This window comes from Aulonocara sp. 'chitande type north' Nkhata Bay, linkage group LG7, assembly GCF_057382095.1.
Source record: "Aulonocara sp. 'chitande type north' Nkhata Bay isolate Kocher_YH1m ecotype deep benthic linkage group LG7, A_spYH_male_GT1.1, whole genome shotgun sequence".
Lineage (NCBI taxonomy): Eukaryota > Metazoa > Chordata > Actinopteri > Cichliformes > Cichlidae > Aulonocara > Aulonocara sp. 'chitande type north' Nkhata Bay.
The window spans coordinates 69227570-69245577 of NC_141350.1; the positions used below are offsets into that span (position 1 = coordinate 69227570).

General features: G+C 50.9%; 1 protein-coding gene across 1 annotated transcript in view; it reads left to right on the forward strand.

The window, feature by feature from the left end:
- Positions 1 to 16521, forward strand: part of dgkzb (diacylglycerol kinase, zeta b) — a 22084-nt gene extending 5563 nt beyond the window's left edge. The window contains exons 3-33 of the mRNA XM_086302256.1: positions 568 to 663; positions 1010 to 1087; positions 1165 to 1221; positions 1297 to 1365; positions 1752 to 1823; positions 1958 to 2074; positions 2142 to 2216; positions 2355 to 2456; positions 2634 to 2716; positions 4182 to 4242; positions 4324 to 4437; positions 5227 to 5367; positions 5451 to 5529; positions 7330 to 7385; positions 7466 to 7528; positions 7851 to 7924; positions 8050 to 8161; positions 8293 to 8492; positions 8759 to 8859; positions 9133 to 9224; positions 9923 to 9992; positions 10066 to 10106; positions 10322 to 10512; positions 10758 to 10844; positions 11619 to 11687; positions 12623 to 12657; positions 12824 to 12867; positions 12972 to 13092; positions 13749 to 13785; positions 13873 to 13972; positions 15583 to 16521. Coding sequence (XP_086158382.1) covers positions 568 to 663; positions 1010 to 1087; positions 1165 to 1221; positions 1297 to 1365; positions 1752 to 1823; positions 1958 to 2074; positions 2142 to 2216; positions 2355 to 2456; positions 2634 to 2716; positions 4182 to 4242; positions 4324 to 4437; positions 5227 to 5367; positions 5451 to 5529; positions 7330 to 7385; positions 7466 to 7528; positions 7851 to 7924; positions 8050 to 8161; positions 8293 to 8492; positions 8759 to 8859; positions 9133 to 9224; positions 9923 to 9992; positions 10066 to 10106; positions 10322 to 10512; positions 10758 to 10844; positions 11619 to 11687; positions 12623 to 12657; positions 12824 to 12867; positions 12972 to 13092; positions 13749 to 13785; positions 13873 to 13972; positions 15583 to 15699 — 2754 coding nt within the window. The 3' untranslated portion in view covers positions 15700 to 16521. The remainder of the gene's footprint in view (positions 1 to 567; positions 664 to 1009; positions 1088 to 1164; positions 1222 to 1296; positions 1366 to 1751; positions 1824 to 1957; positions 2075 to 2141; positions 2217 to 2354; positions 2457 to 2633; positions 2717 to 4181; positions 4243 to 4323; positions 4438 to 5226; positions 5368 to 5450; positions 5530 to 7329; positions 7386 to 7465; positions 7529 to 7850; positions 7925 to 8049; positions 8162 to 8292; positions 8493 to 8758; positions 8860 to 9132; positions 9225 to 9922; positions 9993 to 10065; positions 10107 to 10321; positions 10513 to 10757; positions 10845 to 11618; positions 11688 to 12622; positions 12658 to 12823; positions 12868 to 12971; positions 13093 to 13748; positions 13786 to 13872; positions 13973 to 15582) is intronic.
- The last annotated feature ends 1487 nt before the right edge of the window (positions 16522 to 18008 follow it).

The following is an 18008-nucleotide window of genomic DNA, read 5'->3' on the forward strand; positions in this document are numbered from 1 at the left end:
TGAGTTGCCTCATCAGCTCGCTCTCTGCGCAGATTTAAACAGTTCCTCCAGACGAACACGTTTCTTCTGGTCCAGACACAATAAATGTTCGATCAGGTCAATAACGAGGTCCTCCCGTGTAGCGTCGGGGTGATCCACCATCTTTATCATCCTCACCTCATGGAGCTCAGACCGAGGAGACTCATGGTTTATATTTCTTCCATTTCTGAATAATCGCAGCAGCAGCTTCACCTCCTCCCCGAGCTTCCTGTTGACTGTCCCATAGTTTATTCCAGCCTCGTGCAGGTGTGCAGCACGCACCTGATGGCGATCTGTGATTGGCTGATTGTAATGCATGTGCACACAGCCAGGATATGTAGATGTTTAACCTTTAGGTTGATTTTCTGTCTTTTTCCTTTAAATAAAATCCCAGCGTTCATTTCTCTGTGAGCAGACGTGCACATCCGGCAGGGATCGATCCGTTTTCCCCACCGTAGCTCGCCACGAGGAACACGTCGCTGTGCACATCTGTCCTGCTGTGCTGAAGCGTTTGGTTTTCACCTTGAAGCTGCTGTGTTTCTGTCACAGGATAACGCCCAGTACGGCGACCACATCTGGTTTGAGACCAGTGTCTCCGGAGACTTCTGCTATGTTGGAGAGCAGTACTGCATCGCCAAGTCTCTGGTGAGTCCGCCCACCGCCAGGAAAAACGCTTTACCTCACTGATGACGCCAGTTTGTGTTTAACAAATCATCTTCCTTCTCTCACCCCAACCGATGGACCCGCCCCTCTTTGTCGGAGGTTTCTTCCTGTTAAAAGGGAGTTTTTCCTTCCCACTGTCGCCACTGTTGCTCACAGGGGATGATTTTGGGGTTTTGTAGCGTCTACCTTACAACATAAGGCGCATTGAGGCGACTGTATTTGTGACTTGATGCTGTTTACAGAGGCTTGCAAAAGTATTTGTCCCCCTTGAACTTTCCCACATTTTGTCACATTACAGTAAATGAGTAAATCTGATGTTTGTCTGCAGCAAACAGACAAAGGGAGGAAGAAATGTGCCGGGTGTAAGATCTCGGTGCACACCGTGTGCTTGGAGCAGCTGGAGAAGGTAAAAGCCGAGGCGCCGCTTTGGATTTACGCCCTCGGGTGTTTCCTGTTTCCTCTCCTCACGTCTCCTGTGTTCAGATTAATTTCAGGTGCAAGCCGTCGTTCAGGGAACCCGGATGTCGAGCCGTGCGAGAGGTCAGTGAGAGCAGATTCTTTAAAGCCTGAATGCTGTGCAGAGACGAGTTCTGTTAACCAGCTGTTGTCTTTCAGTCCAACGTCGTCCGGCACCACTGGGTCCACCGGAGGCGCCAGGCGGGCAAGTGTCGACAGTGCGGGAAGGTGAGCGTCCGCTCGCCGTGGAACGGCTTTTATTGCTGTTTATGTTGAAAAACAAACAGAGCCGAGAAGATGATGACAAAACTGTTTATTTGAGCCTTCATTACGTTGGTGTTCCCCAAAACCGTCCAGCTGACCGGGTTGGAGTCTTTGCTGGGCCAATGCTGGCCCCCGGGCCTGATGTTTAATACCCCTGGTTTAAAAACAGCTTCTTATTTCAAACTGAGGTCAGAAGCTTTGGAGCTGACTCAAGTTTGAGGTAACAGAGGCAAAGAAACAAATAAATGATGGCTTATGAGAACGACGCAGCGTGAGCGATGAAGACGGCACACAGGAAGGAAACGCTGAAGACGAGATGCAGGTTAACCTGAGTCCTGTCTCACCCACAGGGCTTTCAGCAGAAGTTTGCCTTCCACAGCAAAGAGATCGTCGCCATCAGCTGCTCGTGGTGCAAACAGGCGGTGAGTGCTCGCTTTTGTTCGGGTTCAAAGTTCACTGAGAAAGGCCAACGAGCTAAATCGATCGTCCCGGCCCGACGCCGCGATCGTGCAGGTGCTGGATGACGCTCTCAGCTGACTTCCTGTTTGTGTTTCAGTATCACAACAAGGTGACCTGCTTCATGCTGCAGCAGATCGAGGAGTGCTGCTCTCTGGGCGCTCACGCCGCAGTCATCGTCCCGCCCACCTGGATCATCAGGGTCCGCAGGCCACAGGTACAAACACACACAAACACACGCGCGCGCACACACACACACGCTGATGTCTCTGTCCTGTCTGCAGTCGTCGCTGAAGTCCAGTAAGAAGAAGAAGAGGACGTCACTGAAGTCTAACAAGGCGAGCAAGAAGGGCGGAGAGGTGAGGAAGTGACGTCATCGTTGTTTTGATCCTGACAGCTGATTGGTTTAAGCTGTTAGAGGTCAGACTGAGAGCTCTGAGGGTCACGTCTGTTCACGGCGTTGGGGCTCATGCATTAACCTTTCTTTTGGTTCTCAGGTCCAAGATGGCCGCTGGAAGCCCTTCCTGGTGAAGCCCCTCCCCTCTCAGCTCATGAAGCCTCTGCTGGTGTTTGTGAACCCAAAGAGCGGTGGGAACCAGGTACGGTCATCCTCCAATCACTCACAGAAGTAGGAAAATGACCAGAATGCACTGCACGGCGAACCCGAAGCCCAAAAGGCAGACGCAGAGCGGCGCTGGGCGGTCATGTGACTCCTGTGTTTTGGATCGTTTCCTCCAGCTTCTCATCAAACACCTGTTTCTGTCTTCTCCTCTCAGGGAGCAAAGATCATCCAGTCCTTCATGTGGTACCTGAACCCGCGGCAGGTGTTCGACCTGACGAAGGGCGGGCCCAAAGAGGGGTGAGACTGCCCACTCGTATCCTGTGACCTCTGACCTCACCGCTTCAGTTAGACCGAGCAGATCGTGGGGCAATGAGGATGAACTTTGACATCGTAACGGTTTGGCATTGTAAACTCAGCTGCTGTGCTAACCTTTGACCTTTAGTGGTGGTGCATCATGTTCTGGGGAGACGCGACGACCTGAAAAAGGTCCAAAAGAGACACGCAGAGAGCACAGGTAGCTCAGTGGATAGGAGGGCGGAGCCTAAATCGAATGAAGCTTAACTGATGAAAACCTGTCATGTGATTCCAACACTTCGGTCTTCTGTCCTGTCGCCCTCCCCTCACGCCCAGCTGGTCGCAGCAGATGGCCCCTCCCTGAGCCTGCTGGAGGTTTCTTCCTGTTAAAAGGAGTTTTTCCTTCCCGCTGTCGCCGAGTGGGCCTGGACATGCACTGGCTTCAGCAGCGGAACACGTCTGGCACTGCGGGATTTGATTCCCTGCCGTTGTAGTGTGTTACTGATGGTGACCTTTGTTACTTTGGTCCCAGCTCTCTGCAGGTCATTCACCAGGTCCCCCCGTGTGGTTCTGGGATCTTTGCTCACCGTTCTCATGATCATTTTGACCCCACGGGATGAGATCTTGCGTGGAGCCCCAGATCGAGGGAGATTATCAGTGGTCTTGTATGTCTTCCATTTTCTGATGATTGCTCCCACAGTTGATTTTTTCACACCAAGCTGCTTGCCTATTGTAGATTCACTCTTCCCAGTCTGGTGCAGGTCTACAATACTTTTCCTGGTGTCCTTCGAAAGCTCTTTGGTCTTGGCCATGGCGGAGTTTGGAGTCTGACTGTTTGAGGCTGTGGACAGGTGTCTTTTATACAGATGATGAGTTCAAACAGGTGCCATTCATACAGGTAACGAGTGGGGGACAGAAAAGCTTCTTACAGAAGACGTTACAGGTCTGTGAGAGCCAGAGATTTTCCTTGTTTGAGGTGACCAAATACTTATTTTCCACCCTGATTTACCAATAAATTCTTTACAAATCCTACCATGTGGATTCATGGATTTTTTTTTTCACATTCTGTCTCTCACAGTTGAAGTGTACCTCTGGTGCAAATTACTGACCTCTGTCATCATTTTAAGTGGGGGAACTTGCACAATCGGTGGCTGACTAAATACTTTTTTGCCCCACTGTAAAATGGACTGAGGCTGTCAGATAGATAGATCCAGTGCAGCACCTGCGATACCTACAGCGCGCTCTAATCGTGTCACCACCGCTTCACCCTGCACTCCCTCAGTGGCCTTAGATTTGTTGGCCTCTCTCCATCCGTTCAGTTCATTCTAAACTGAAAAGAAACTCTAACAACGCTTCAGCGTACGATTTTGTTCTTTGTTCTCATATGTGCAGTCTGCCTCCACCTTCCTCCCTCAGCTTCCTCCTCTGTCCTGCACTCACATTTTAAAATCTGTCGTGTTTCCTGCAGGCTGGAGCTGTACGCCAAAGTGCCCAACCTGCGGATCCTGGCCTGCGGGGGGGACGGCACCGTGAGTCACAGACGCTTTATTCCTCACCAGTATTTAACCAACAGATGATGGTTTGTCATCAGCGTGTCTGTGTGTGTGCAGGTGGGGTGGATCCTATCTGTTTTGGATCAGCTGAAACTCCGCCCTCAGCCTCCTGTGGCCATCCTGCCACTGGGGACTGGCAACGACCTGGCAAGGACTCTGAACTGGGGAGGAGTAAGTTAGTTCCACCACCACTTCTGATCATTTCCAGTTTGTTCTCATTCTTGGGCTCCAGAACAGCTTTGCATGGTTCACAGTCAGAATAATCTTTCTTTTCATGACACCGGGCCTCAGTGTAGCTGCTCCGTCTGAAGCACGCCACTTTAGCCCCTCCAGGCCCCTGAAATACGTCCTGTCTCCATCCTGTCATCCTGTTGGTCAGCCTCGGTTGTTTTTAAATGTGCTTTATAAATAAACTTGACTTGACTTGACTTGACTGTCACCCCCAACCGGCACACGGCTGCCCTGATCCTGGTTCTGCTGGAGGTTTCTTCCTGTTAGAAGGAAAGGGAGTTTTTCTTTCCCACTGTGGCCAAAGTGCTTGCTCACAGTCTGATGATTGGGGTGTTCTCTGTGCTTTACCTTACAATATAAGGCGCCTGCGATTTGTTGCAACATAAATAAAATTGAATTGAATATCATTTAAAGATGAACGTATGAGTACAGGTGTTATGGAAATTAGCTGTGGGGACCAACAGTTTTTAACATGGGACTGACTCACTGCTGCCTCTGCTGGGCGTCAGAAGAACTGCAGGTTGTTTTGTGAAGGTTCATAAAAATTCAGCTTAATCATAAAAGTGGAGAAGCTTCACTGCAGTTTAACGCTGAAGCACGTTCACTCAGAGGACTCGTGTAAGAAAATCGTCACTGTGGATCATTGTGTGAACGCTGCTTCTTCTTCTGTGAAAATAGGAGCCAGCGTTGCTCCTTGTGTAACTCGTCCTCTTCCTCTTCTTCTCCCAGGGCTACACCGACGAACCGATAACGAAGATCCTCTCGCACGTGGAGGACGGCAACATCGTGCAGCTGGACCGATGGAACCTGAACGTGGAGGCAAACCCAGAGGCGCGGCCCGAGGACCGGGACGAACACCAGACAGACAAGGTGAGTTTAACGCCCACCTGCGAGAGCCGACGCCCACCCGAGGAGGATCTGACGGTCCGTTTCATTCTGCTGCTTCCTTTCAGCTCCCCATCGACGTCTTCAACAACTACTTCAGTCTGGGCTTCGACGCTCACGTCACGCTGGGCTTCCATGAATCCAGAGGTCAGTACGCTCACAGGCGCGTCCTGAAATCCACCATCATGTCTTTGATAGTTGAGCTGTCCCCTCCCCCTGACAGCGTGTCCACGGCTGGTTTAATAAAAGATGCACGATGACTGTGCCACAGTTTGCATCCGTACTTTAAAATGGTTCTAGCACCAAACCTGTTCCCACACGCTGAAGAACAAACAAAAACGGGGACAGGGCGCCCCCTTGTGGAGCATGACTCTCTAACAGGATTATTACTGATGTAAAGAGACTCCGGCATGACGCCGCTCCACGTTTGTAGGTTAACAAGTTATGAAGAGCGAGTGTGGCTGTGGCGTCCTCCGCTCCTCTGTGGGGCATTCAAATAACACAGATAATAAGTTAATGGAGCCCTGCGACAGACTGGCGACCTGTCCAGGGTGTACCCCGCCTCTCGACCTATGACAGCTGGGATAGGCTCCAGCGCCCCCCGTGACCCTGAAAAGGATAAGCGGAAGCGAATGGATGGATGGATGGATGGAATAAGTTAATGGCTAAAATGCCAAAGCAGTAAAGAAGCCGGTCCTGCTGGGTGTCTCTTCCTGCTAAAAGGACCTTCTTCTGCAAAGTGTGGAAGCAGGACGGGACAAGAACCCGGGCCGATGAGGTCGAAGGTTTTACCCTCTGTCAGGCTGGACATCTCAAAGGTCAGGGGTCAATAAAGTCAGAAATACAGAACTCATTCCCGTTTCTTCTGGGTCGGGATCGAATCGCTCGGATCGATGTTCAGCACACGAGCTGGCTCTGTACTCGAGTACTCTGCAGGCTCTTCTTCGTGGGCGGCTTTTACAGCGGGACGTTCATGTGTTGACTGAGGGCCCAAAGCAGAGACTGCCAGCTTTGATTCAAAGTCTGTGCAGACAGACGCGTTACCGCGAGGACGTCTTACGACTTTGTGTCTGAGACTGGGAATATAGAAACGAGATGACCACAAAGACAAATGAGGAAGTGAAAACTGCTTAACGACATCTCACCAACCAGCCGTCAAAGATCCCTCATACTGATCTTTGATTGGCTGATAGTCTTCCAAGCACCGGTCGCTCGCCGTCAGCCTGTGACCCAGCGTGTAGAATGAGTTTGACCTGAGAGTACGCAGCTCTGCGATGGGCCGTTTAATCACCTTTCGAACCGGCGGTGACACACAGGAAACTGCCACAGGTGTGGCAGGTCCACAGGTGTGGCATTCAGGGTGGCAGCTCGAATCCTCCTCTGATCAGAGTGACTCAGCTGGGAGTAAAATCCCACTCCTCCAACAGACGGGAATGTTGGATTTAAAACCTCCTGTAACCTTTGACCTCTCGTGTTGTTTATCAGCTTTGTAGCAGAGCTGAGTTACAGCGCTGTCTTTACCATTGCTGTACTTTCACTGGTTAGAAATGTAACTTCCTGTTTCTTCACAGGAAGTCAGCAGCCTGTCAGGGGGCTCTGTACTCTGGGTGACGCTCACTCCCCCTACAGGCTAGAGAACAGCGGTGCACGGAGCCAGTTTCACACCTGTGAGCTGGTACCTGTGTCTCTACACAATAAAAGGCTTTCACTAGTTTCCAGGCCTACTCAGAACATCTGGACTCATCAGCAGTATTTTTCCTGCACCTTTAATCTTCTTCCAGGACCATAAAACATCCGCTAACAGCTGTTTATGTCTCATGTGATCATTAAAAATCTGACCAGAATCAAATCCTGTGAAATGAGTCCAGCTGTGTGGTTTGGGGGGGGGGGGGGGGGGGAGGTCGGTGCTGTGGGGTCTGTTTCAAACTGTTGCTTTGATCTTTTCAGAGGCGAACCCCGAGAAGTTTAACAGCCGCTTCAGGAATAAGATGTTCTACGCAGGGGTGAGTGTGTCCTCGTGCGGCTGCTGTGCTGGTCGTTCACACGTAAACATGTTTCTAATGTGCGTGCGTGTGTGTTTCAGACAGCCTTCTCAGACTTTCTGAGCGGGAGCTCCAAAGACCTCGCCAAGCACATCAGAGTGGTGGTGAGTCGGGCTGAAAAGCTTAAACACACGTGTGACTGAGCGTCGTTACAGGTGAGCGAGCTCGTTACGGCCGATGACAACCAGTCAGTGCCTGTGATGCACCGCAGCATGAATGCATGGACTGTGGATAAAGATGGCTGTAGCCGCACTAACACCACCCGCTGGGATGTGGCGTTTGAATCTTGAGTTTCTGGGTTTTTTGGAGCGACACGTGATGACATTTGAACGAGAGAGTTTCTCAAGCCTCTGCAGCTCACGGCTGTGGCAGGAAGCACGCGGAGCAGCGCGCTCCTTTATAAATCCTCGTTTCCTTCCTCCTCAGTGTGACGGGACGGACCTCACAGCCAAAGTCCAGGACCTGAAGCTGCAGTGTCTGCTCTTCCTCAACATCCCCAGGTACGTCTTCAGCCTGGTAACAAACATCTTCCACATGCACACCGTCTCCCTCGGTGGAACCCAGCCAGTAGATAAACTGGAAATGCTGTGTACGAGTACGCGCTTGGTTTGTCTACCTGCTGCAGGTACTGTGCTGGCACCACGCCGTGGGGCAACCCCAGCGAACATCAGGACTTTGAGCCTCAGCGGCATGACGACGGCTGCATCGAGGTCATCGGCTTCACCATGACGTCTCTGGTGAGCGTGCAGCCGCAGACGGCGTAACCTACAAACACCACATCAGACCACACCGCGCCCCGTCACAGACATACGTTTACTGATGTAAACGCTCGTTTGGTCCAGTTAAATCTTTGCTCGTTTGTCTGCAGGCCACCCTCCAGGTGGGCGGTCATGGCGAACGCCTCCACCAGTGTAAGGAAGTGACCCTCACCACCTTTAAGTCCATCCCCATGCAGGTGGACGGCGAGCCCTGCAAGCTGGCACCGTCCGTCATTCACATCAGTCTGCGCAACCAGGCCAACATGGTGCAGAAGGCCAAGAGGAGGATCTCCATGCCCCATCTCAATGAGTACGTCTGGTGTGCGCACTGACCGACCTTTCATTGGTCGCTCAGTAGATTCCTTTGCTCTCATTGGCAGTCGCAGTAACAGGAAGTACTGAGCAGACTGTCATAGCTGCTATTAGCGATGGAGTCCACAGGGCTCGCTTCAGCCCACTTCTATTTACGCTGTAGATAAATACCATCACGCGTATGCAGATGATGCAAGCGGCTTAAATGAATCAGATGATCTCAGTTCGTGTTCGGTGACTGAATGATGGCGTGCTTGTGTGCAGTCAGCAGCCCGTTCCAGAGAAGCTCCAGATCAGGGTGAACCGGATCAGCATGGCGGCGTACGAGGCCCTGCATTATGACAAAGATCAGCTGAAGGAGGCGTGTAAGTGTGAAGGACTGGTTATCTGCAAAGTAGCAGCAGTGCTTCCAGTCAAATGCATGTTTAACTGTGTTTACTGTGTTTGGGGCACGTTGGTTTCATTGGACTGGGAACCTGCTGGTTCAGTCCTCAAACCAGTTACTGTTGATGGTCTTTAAAGTGCCTCAGTGAAAGAGACAGACTGTTTCCACTATCACGAGTCACTTGTTGTTATTTCAAAGCAGAATCCAAGCACATGCTGCACGTTTCTCACTTTGACCTTTATGTTTCCTGGAGCTTTGCCGCTGGGAGTCATCACCGTCCCCGGAGACAGCGATCTGGAGACCTGCCGTCTGCACATCGACCGTCTGCAGGACAACCTGGAGCAGGTACAGCGTTGTGGGCAGGAGGAGTAATCATTAATCTACTGATTCATATTTAAAAGACTGCAGAATGACACAGATACCTGGCAGCTTTTATATGAGAATATAAGAGCTGACGTGAGCCGACCGACTTAATTGTGACGTGTTGGCAATTTAAAAATGAGACGACCTTTAGCGCTCAGACTGCGATCGTTGGGACAGGTTACCTGTCACCTGTGAAATCACCTCACCATCCACAGGCTGGGGGGTTTAGTCGACCTCTACGTGCAACTGTTTGCCAAAAGCAAAAAAACTGCAGATCCTTCCTCCACCGTACTTCCTGCGGTGCGAGCGACCCGTCGGGCTGCTCTGAGAGGGTGAAACTTGTCACGGCGTGACACATCAGACACTGATAGCGAGGAGCATCAGGGCGCGGTGTAAGGGGAAGTGGCTGACTGTGTTGTTTGTAATAAACCTCAGCTGTGACCCAACACCAACCGAGAAAAGCTGCACAGACGAACAGCAGCTCGCCGTCCTGCAGCACGAGTGTGCCATCGGTCAGGAGAGGCGGGGCTCTCGGTACGAAGAGTCTGATGGAGGCTCTCACTGTTATTTGATTACATTTGGACAGTTTCCCTCTGCTCCTCCCGTGAAATGTAAAAGTGAGTCTGTGGTGTCGGCTCTGTGCGGCGGTGCCTTTCACGCTTCTCTTTCTGCTCCTCCAGGACGGCGAGGCGATGAAAGGCGAGAGTCTGTCCTCACACAAGCTCTCCATGAAGTGGTGCTTCCTCGACTGTAAGTCCAAGCCGACCTCCTCCGTTCGCACACAGACCCCGACCTGCCCAAACGCGCTCTCTTTGTCTTTCAGGCACGACGGCGGATCGTTTCTACAGGATCGACCGGGCTCAGGTAGGAACGCAGCAGAGAAGCACCTTTACTGTGGCGAGGTGGAGTCGCACATCCATGCTTTTCTATGTCTGAGTGCGTCCACGGATGATGGATGCAGACGGGAATCGCCTTCAGATTAGCAGACTGCACCTGCTGATTGGTGCAGCTTTCTTTCTTCTGGCAGTGATGATGGATGAGCTGCAGCCAGGTGTGTCCTGATGTGTCATTTGTTTCAGGAGCACCTGAACTACGTGACGGAGATCTCTCAGGAGGAGCTCTACATCCTGGACCCGGAGCTGGTCTCCAAGGAGACGGTGGGCACCTCCCCCAGCATGCCCGACCTGGTGGACTCGGAGGAGCACCAAGACCAGCAGTTCGCCTTCCCCTGCTCGCCGCCCTCCCCCACCTCCCCTACCTCGTCACACAGGTGAGAGAAGATGTGATCTACGGGGACCGAACAGTTTGTGTGTTTACCTTAACTCGCTGCTGCCTCTGCTGGATGTCAGAGGAACTGCAGGTTTTCGCCCTGAAATAAGCTCCTGGTGTTTGAAGTGCCGTTTCCATGGAGCTGCTCGTCCCTCTGCTCCCCGCTGGGACGCCGCCGCCACTCGAATCACGATCAGAAATCAATCATGGGGGGCAGGAATAAAAACAGCGCTGTGTTTGTTTCAGATCCCGAGATCAGAGGAAGAGGATCTCCAGCGACAGCTCCGTGGTCGATGCTTTGACTCAGAGCGCCTCTAAGACCGCCCTCTGCAGGTAGCAACACGCACTCGCACACCTGCTGCTGGAGGAAGTGTTCAGATCCTGTAGAGTCAGCTGATACTCGGGTCCGCTCAGTGAAATCTGTTTGATATCTGTAAACACAAATAACAGGAATGAGCAGTTTAAATGTGAATACTTCGTTCCATGAGAGCGCCCCCTGCTGGCTCGACCACTGCGCTGTCTGCTTTTTTTCACAGCACAGTGGTCCCACGCCTGCATTAATAACAGACTGTATATAAACGATGGACGCCGCCTGCAGTCTAAGTGACGTCCAGGAGGGGGCGACTCCTCTGGTCTGTGAGATAACGATCGCTGATCTTTGACTCAGTGATTTTGGTCCCGTCAGAGCCGAATAGGAGCAGGGGAGGGTTCAGGGCGGGGCTTGAGCCTGCAGTGTCCCTCGGACCTACGTCCATCTTTTATTAAGAGTCTACTAACATTAATACATCAAATTTGTACGTTTTAAATTGGCACTTTGAACATTTTATCCCCATGAAGGCTTTGATGCTGCAGTTTGTGGTAGACTCATGTGCCCACATCGTTCTCGTCAGACTGGCTGAAAGAAGCTTCGTGTTTCCTTCACTCCTTCGTTGAGGTTGATGCTTTGTTAAGTCGTACAAAGTTCCTGTATTAAACCCAACACCAGTCCAGATGTGCCATGTGACCGGCGTGTGAATGCGCCCTCGTGTCCACATGCCGGTGCTGTTTGTTTTCCATGTGCTGCCGCTGACTCACCTGTCACCTGTCCATGTTGTCTGTGATCTAAAGGCGAGGAGCAAAGATTATCAATGTGCATCGCTCCAACACAGCCGCGGCTGATTTCAGACCCGTCATTAGGTACGACTCCACCTGCTTCCTGTCTGCTGTTTCTCTGAAGCTCCTCATCATCCACACACACACACACACACACACACACAGACACACACACACACACACACACACACACGCACAGACACACACACACACACACACACAGACACACACACACACACACACACACACACACACACACAGACACACACACAGACACACACACACACACACAGACACACACATACACACACACACACACACATACACACACATACACACACACACACACACATACACACACACAGACACACACACACACACACAGACACACACACACACACACACACACACCTGCCAACATTTCAGCTTCACAGCTTTTTTTGTGCCTGGTTTGTGATGTCATGGTGATGTCAGGTTGTTAGCCAATAAGAACAGCCCAGCCTCCTCCTCTTTAACGCTAATGAGAGCCATAATTTACATAATGAGTGACATCAGCGCCCCCTCCTGGACATTCATCATAATATCAGAAGCCATGTCCATCTTTATTATACAGTCTGTGGCCTGAGGTGCTTTGGCGTCTGTTTGTGCAGCTCTCTGATTGGCTGTGGCTCTGCAGAATAAAAACACGCAGCTTAACTGCAAGACACCGCAGGTGCTCAGAACGCTCGCTGTAATGCAAGACCATAACGAGAGCGTCCCTGCTGCACAGACTCAGACCTGGCTGACACACAGTGACAGATTAGCTGTGCGTGTGCAGCGGTTTGATCCCAGGAGGACACGCACAGACGTGCAGGCGTGACACCCCTCATGATGTCTCGGTGCGAGAAGAAACTGTTCACGAGGCGGGCGGCTTTCAAAGCCCCCGATTGTCCCGATCACCCTGCACCTCAGATTTAAGCTCCTCCCTCTGTCACATGACAATCTGATGACCTCCTATCTGTGTCTTCTCTCACCGACAGACCTCCTGCTGCTACCTCACACGACCCTGAAAAAGGTAAAAACCCTCCTCCTCCTCAGTTCTGCTGTTGAACACTGTGAGTCTTCAGCGTCAGTTCCAGCATTTGTCCAGCAGAGGGAGCTGACAGGCTGCGTTCTGGACTCTGCTGCGTGAATTTAAAGTGAAAACAAGTGTAACCTTGTGTCTGTTTCCTGCTCTTCAGATGCAGAGCTGATCAGCTGCATCAAGAAGGAAAACCTGGACCGGGTGAGTGTGGACGTATTGATCGTTACGAGTATTGATTTCTGATTGAGGAAAGCGGTTTACTGAGCATGTGCACTTTGGAACAAATCGCTGTATTTGTTGTGCAGCTCCGAGAGCTCCACCAACAGGGGGCGGACCTCCTGCTGCAAGACGGAGACGGCTGCACGCTGCTGCATCACGCCGTGGAGGCCGGCTGCAAAGACATCGTCAAGTACCTCGTCGACAGCGGTGAGCGAATCGTTTGTATATAAAGGCTAAACGTTAAGAAACCTGATTCTGATGACTGAGTGTGCAAAGACGGCTGAGGCTGCTGTGGTATTTCCACTCTGCGACCGAGCCGCCAGCCTCACGCCACGCTGCTCCTCCTTTATTACACTCGGCTCGTCCTCGGGACGAGTTCTTCGACTCCTCAGATAACGGTCAGGAGAGAGCTGCCATACCTGATCCGTGATCTAGAGAAACGCTCGCGTTTTAGGGCGTTTCTGGAGGTTCTCATCAGAAACTAGAAGCAAAGTACGAACTAGAAAGTTTCAGTCACTGAAGTAAGAATCTAAACTTGTGTAGTTGGACCTTGTCATCTCCGAGCTCGTCACCCTGAGACGCCTCACTCTCACGTCCTGCCCGTTGCTGTAGCTCTCGTATGTGAGCCCTGAGCTGCTCCTCTTCGTCCCCAGCAGCAGGTGATCGTGCACACAGGTGTAGCTTCTTTGTGGGGTCAAATCAGGTCGTACGAACGTGGAAACAGGGAACGAGGAGTCGATCCACTTCGACTGTCCAGTCACAAACTCGAGCTGCTCCTCGTAGCATCACGTGCTGTCGCCGCCACATTAAAGCGCTCTGATGTTCGTCTGTGATGATGACTCTGTTTGTCTCGCTGCTTTCAGTGCCCACGTCCCACCTGGATGTCACCGAGAAAGAGACGTGAGTCAGCTTCTCCTCCATTCGATTCCTCTCCTGCTGGACGAGGCTCGGCGCCTTCATGTGCGTTTTCGTTCTTGTTTCTTTCAGAGGGGAGACGGCGCTCCATAAAGCCGCCACTTCCTGTCAGAGGAGCATCTGTAAATACCTGGTGGAGGCCGGAGCGTCGCTCATGAAGACAGACCTACAGGTAAAGCAGGAGATACTTCGTGTCCATGCTTCCATAGAGATTGAAAATGTGACGTCATTAAGGGGTAAAACCGCAAAGGATTCTGGGAACTCGTGGCAAGAGGTACTAGCCCACGCAGGCTTTCAATTGAAATCAGTCACACAGCGATAAAAAGAAACACAAAATGGCAGGAAGCTGTTGCATTATTAACTGCAATAGCCGGTTTTATTTTGAAAAATGTGTGATCTGGTTTCCTGCCCTCCTCGCCTGCTCTAGTTAATAGCAGGTCGAGCGTGTTAGGAGTGTGGCGTTCCTTTCCTGCGCTGGAAGCATGAAGACACTTAAAGTCCCACTCCAGGTGTTTCACCCACTCAGACCCCACAGCAGCATCCGTTATAAACCCTGCTGGAGGGCGGCGAGGAGCGAGTGGAACTCTGACAATCTGGACAATCGAAGCTTTTGAAGACGCTCCGTTGCCAGAGTGTAACGGGAAAAACAACAAAGCTTTTAAAATGTACTTTGCATCCGTACAAAAGCAGAACGTTATCTGGTGACGCAGGTACAGCAGGCGGCGCAGCGCCTCCTGCTGGCTGAGTGAGCAACAGCGCGGCTCGGGGTGAAGCTGCATTATGTTTGCAGCGGCGCCCTGAGCTTAGAGATGACAGCCGGGCCTTCGCCATCCGTGCACGGTGTGTGTGTGTGTGTGTGTTTAGAGTTCAGGTTTCTGCTTGTGAATGAGGCCCAGTGTCTGAAGCTGAACATCAGCTGTGCCAGAGCGGAGCAGGAGCTTAATAAGAGACGAATCAACATGAAGCAGCGCATGCGTCTGCAAATCACGATGTGGCGTCCCAGCTGCTGCTCTGCGCTGGTTGGTTCCTCCGTGCGCTCCGTTTTGTGCTCGTGGACACAAAGAATGTGAGTTGGTGTGATCGGTCGAGCTTCCCGCTGCACGAAGCCGTTTGCGTGTCGTTCTCAGGCGCAGTGACGGCCACCGGCCGGAGCACAGCCACCGCGCTCTAAATGGATCTCCAGCAGTATTTGACCCACTTCTATAAAGTGATTAATGTTGTGTGTCACTGAGAAACGAATCGCCGCGGGATCCCCCGGCCTCGCTCCGGCGCATACAAAAGGCCACGGCTCACCGTCGCCATGGTGAAGCCAGTGGTAACAGGAAGCAGCCCATAATCTGAGTTTCTCTTTGTCTTCTCCTCTCCAGAGGAGGAAAAGAGTTCATGTGTTATTTAGTGTCTAGATGCACCGAGCAGCTCGGAGCCTTCGCTCCTTCTGCTCTGCAGTTCGTCTGACGTCCAGCAGAGGCAGCGTGTTTGCAGCCTGATACACAAACTGTTCTCCAGAGATCATTTCCTCCTGCATTACGCCCGTTTTCATCACTCACCTGGATTAGAGGCGTGGCCTCTTTGACTGACAGGTGGACGGTGACCCAGGCGGCTGTAGTCTGCTCGGCTGAATCGCATCATGTGACCACTGATGTCCGCTGTGAGGTCACACTGAGAGTTTGATGAGTGAAATTTGAGGGTTTTATTTGCAGCTTATTGAAAGGTGACCGTGGAGGTAACGGAGCTGACGGTGGAGCCCGTCGGCTTTCTTAAAGCTCTGCTCGTCTCTTTCAGGGGGAGACTCCCAGGCAGCGCGCCGCCAACGCCAACGACCCGGAGCTGGCTGATTATCTGAAGAGCTGCCAGCATTACCAGATGATCCAGCGAGAGGACCAGGAGACGACCGTGTGACCTCCCGAACACCTCGCTCCTCCCGCCCTCCTTCGTATTTATCTGCGTCCTCTGCAGAGAGGCGCCGGGTCTCGGCGTAGACGGCAGCGTCGTGCTTCTTGTCTGCTGTGCGGGGGCAGGGCGAGTTATTGTTGTGTTTTTGTCCAAACGCCTGAAAATCCTCCAAAGTACCCAACGTAACAGCGTAAACGCGCCTGGACACTAAAACAAAGTCAAACTAGTTTCCTCTTCAGGCCACAAAGACTCTCAGATCTGGCTCAAACTGCATTTTGAATACGTCTTTATCGACTGAACATTAGCGCTCTGACCTCCGCGTGAAGACGTGCGACGGCGAACAGTGGCGGCTTTCATCCATCTGCAGCTGAACGCTTTCGCCGCATCACAGAAAAGCTGCAAGCGTGTCTTCTTTAAGCTTCTAGTGACCTTTTGGATGTATTTGTTTACTGGACAGAAATAAGTGTTTGGATATTTAACTTAGGCTCACTCAGCTTATTTATGAAGTCTTTGTAGAGATGTAACGGATTTTGTTTGTGATCAAACTGAACTTTAGAGATTTTAGTCACATACGAGCGTATTTCTTGTAACTTGTCACCTGACTGTAAAGCGCGATGCTTCCTGTGATGTGTGTAAATAGCTGAGACGCCCGGTAGACTGGTCAGTGTTGGAAACGTTAAGCTGAAGCTCTGCCAAAGCAGTCACGCCGTAGGATTAATAATCACCTTTAGATAGCAGGCAGGATGACATGATGCTGTATGATATTCAACTAATAACTGTTTGGTTTGATCATTTCTGAGTGACCTGCAATAAAGCATGTCAGCAACACTCTCCACGCCCATTTATTCCCATAAATAATCATTGGTTTGTTCATGTTTATGTTACTTCGTCCCTAAGAGGACCAGAAGTCTCGAGTAACAACAACAAAAACACAATCTCACGCTTTGTGCTGCATCCAGTGGGCGTCTGTTTCCTGTCAGCACTCACCTGTGGTTTTTAACCCCGCCTCCTCCTCAGGTGTCAGGCTGTCCCCTCACTGAAGAAAACACCACCTGTGTCAGCTTACCTGAGCCTGCAAGAACCAGAACCTGGGATGGGCTGAAGTCACTGCAGGTCTCACTGATAATGTGAAGTTTATTAAAAACATGATAATATTTTGAAGATACAGAACAAAGACACAACTTTTAAAAAGCCATTTGACAAAAATAAAACATAAGAAAGAGAAAAACCAACATGACAAAGAAAAAAATGCAACACAACAAACTGAGACGTTCAGCAGATCCAGACTTTGTCAGCACAGCCGGAAACGTCGACCTGCTCCCGGCACCAGGAACAGGAAACATGACGCAAGCTGGGCTGTTAACAGTAATTCAGCCGCTTCTTGAGCGGCGTTTGCAGCCTGAGGTTGGTGCTTCTGCCTCACCTGAGAGCCGTTAGCAGCCAAACAGGAAAGGCCCGTCCATCAGCGTCCATCGTGGATCCTCTTTTATTTTCAGCGTGTGTGTTCCCCTCCGCATCAGCTGTCAGAAATGCTCAATGCTCTATCAGCGTTCTGCAGATGACGCCTGAAGGTGGCGCTGCACTCTGTCGGCCTCACGGAGGCCTGTAAAGCATTTCTGCTGGTTTTAAAACTCGATCATTGTGTTATTAGGTCGTTACTGATGAACAGCTCCTCGCTCTTTTTGTGCTTTAGTCTAACATCTGACCAAATCAGTTCAATAAGAAAAACAACACCAAAGCACCGAGATTTTGCTTTAGTGAAACCTTTTGTGTTTTTACATAAAGAGAAATCTTCAGAAACCTGGACGTCATAAAGCGTCTGACACTTCGATTAGTGACACTCGTGTTTTACACACAGACTCATAATCACCGTTCACGCAGATGAAATAAAGTCTGTTTCACGACTGTTAGAAGTGAAAGAGAACAGCAGAGAAACCCACTGACACTAAACTCTCGTGGAGTCCTGAGGGCGGAGGAGGACCTGACGGAGCACAGGTTTCGTCTCCAGCTGCAGTTGTTGTGCCAAAAAGTGATTTCCAATGTTTTTGTGTATTTTTTATGTGTAATATCTTTACGTATGTTGGTAAACGGACAAAGAGCTTTTATACAGAATAAAATTATCTTCATAACGCTGTGTTATTGTACTGACATTGTAACCAATCCGCTCCTTTATCCCCACTTAAAATGTTTTTACTGAACTGTCGTAATGTCGCTTCTGTCCTCTTGGTCAGCTTACTCTGACAAAAGACGTTTTTAATGTTAATGAGATTTGTTTTAACGGCATAAATAAAGGTTCTATAAAAGTCGCTGCCAAA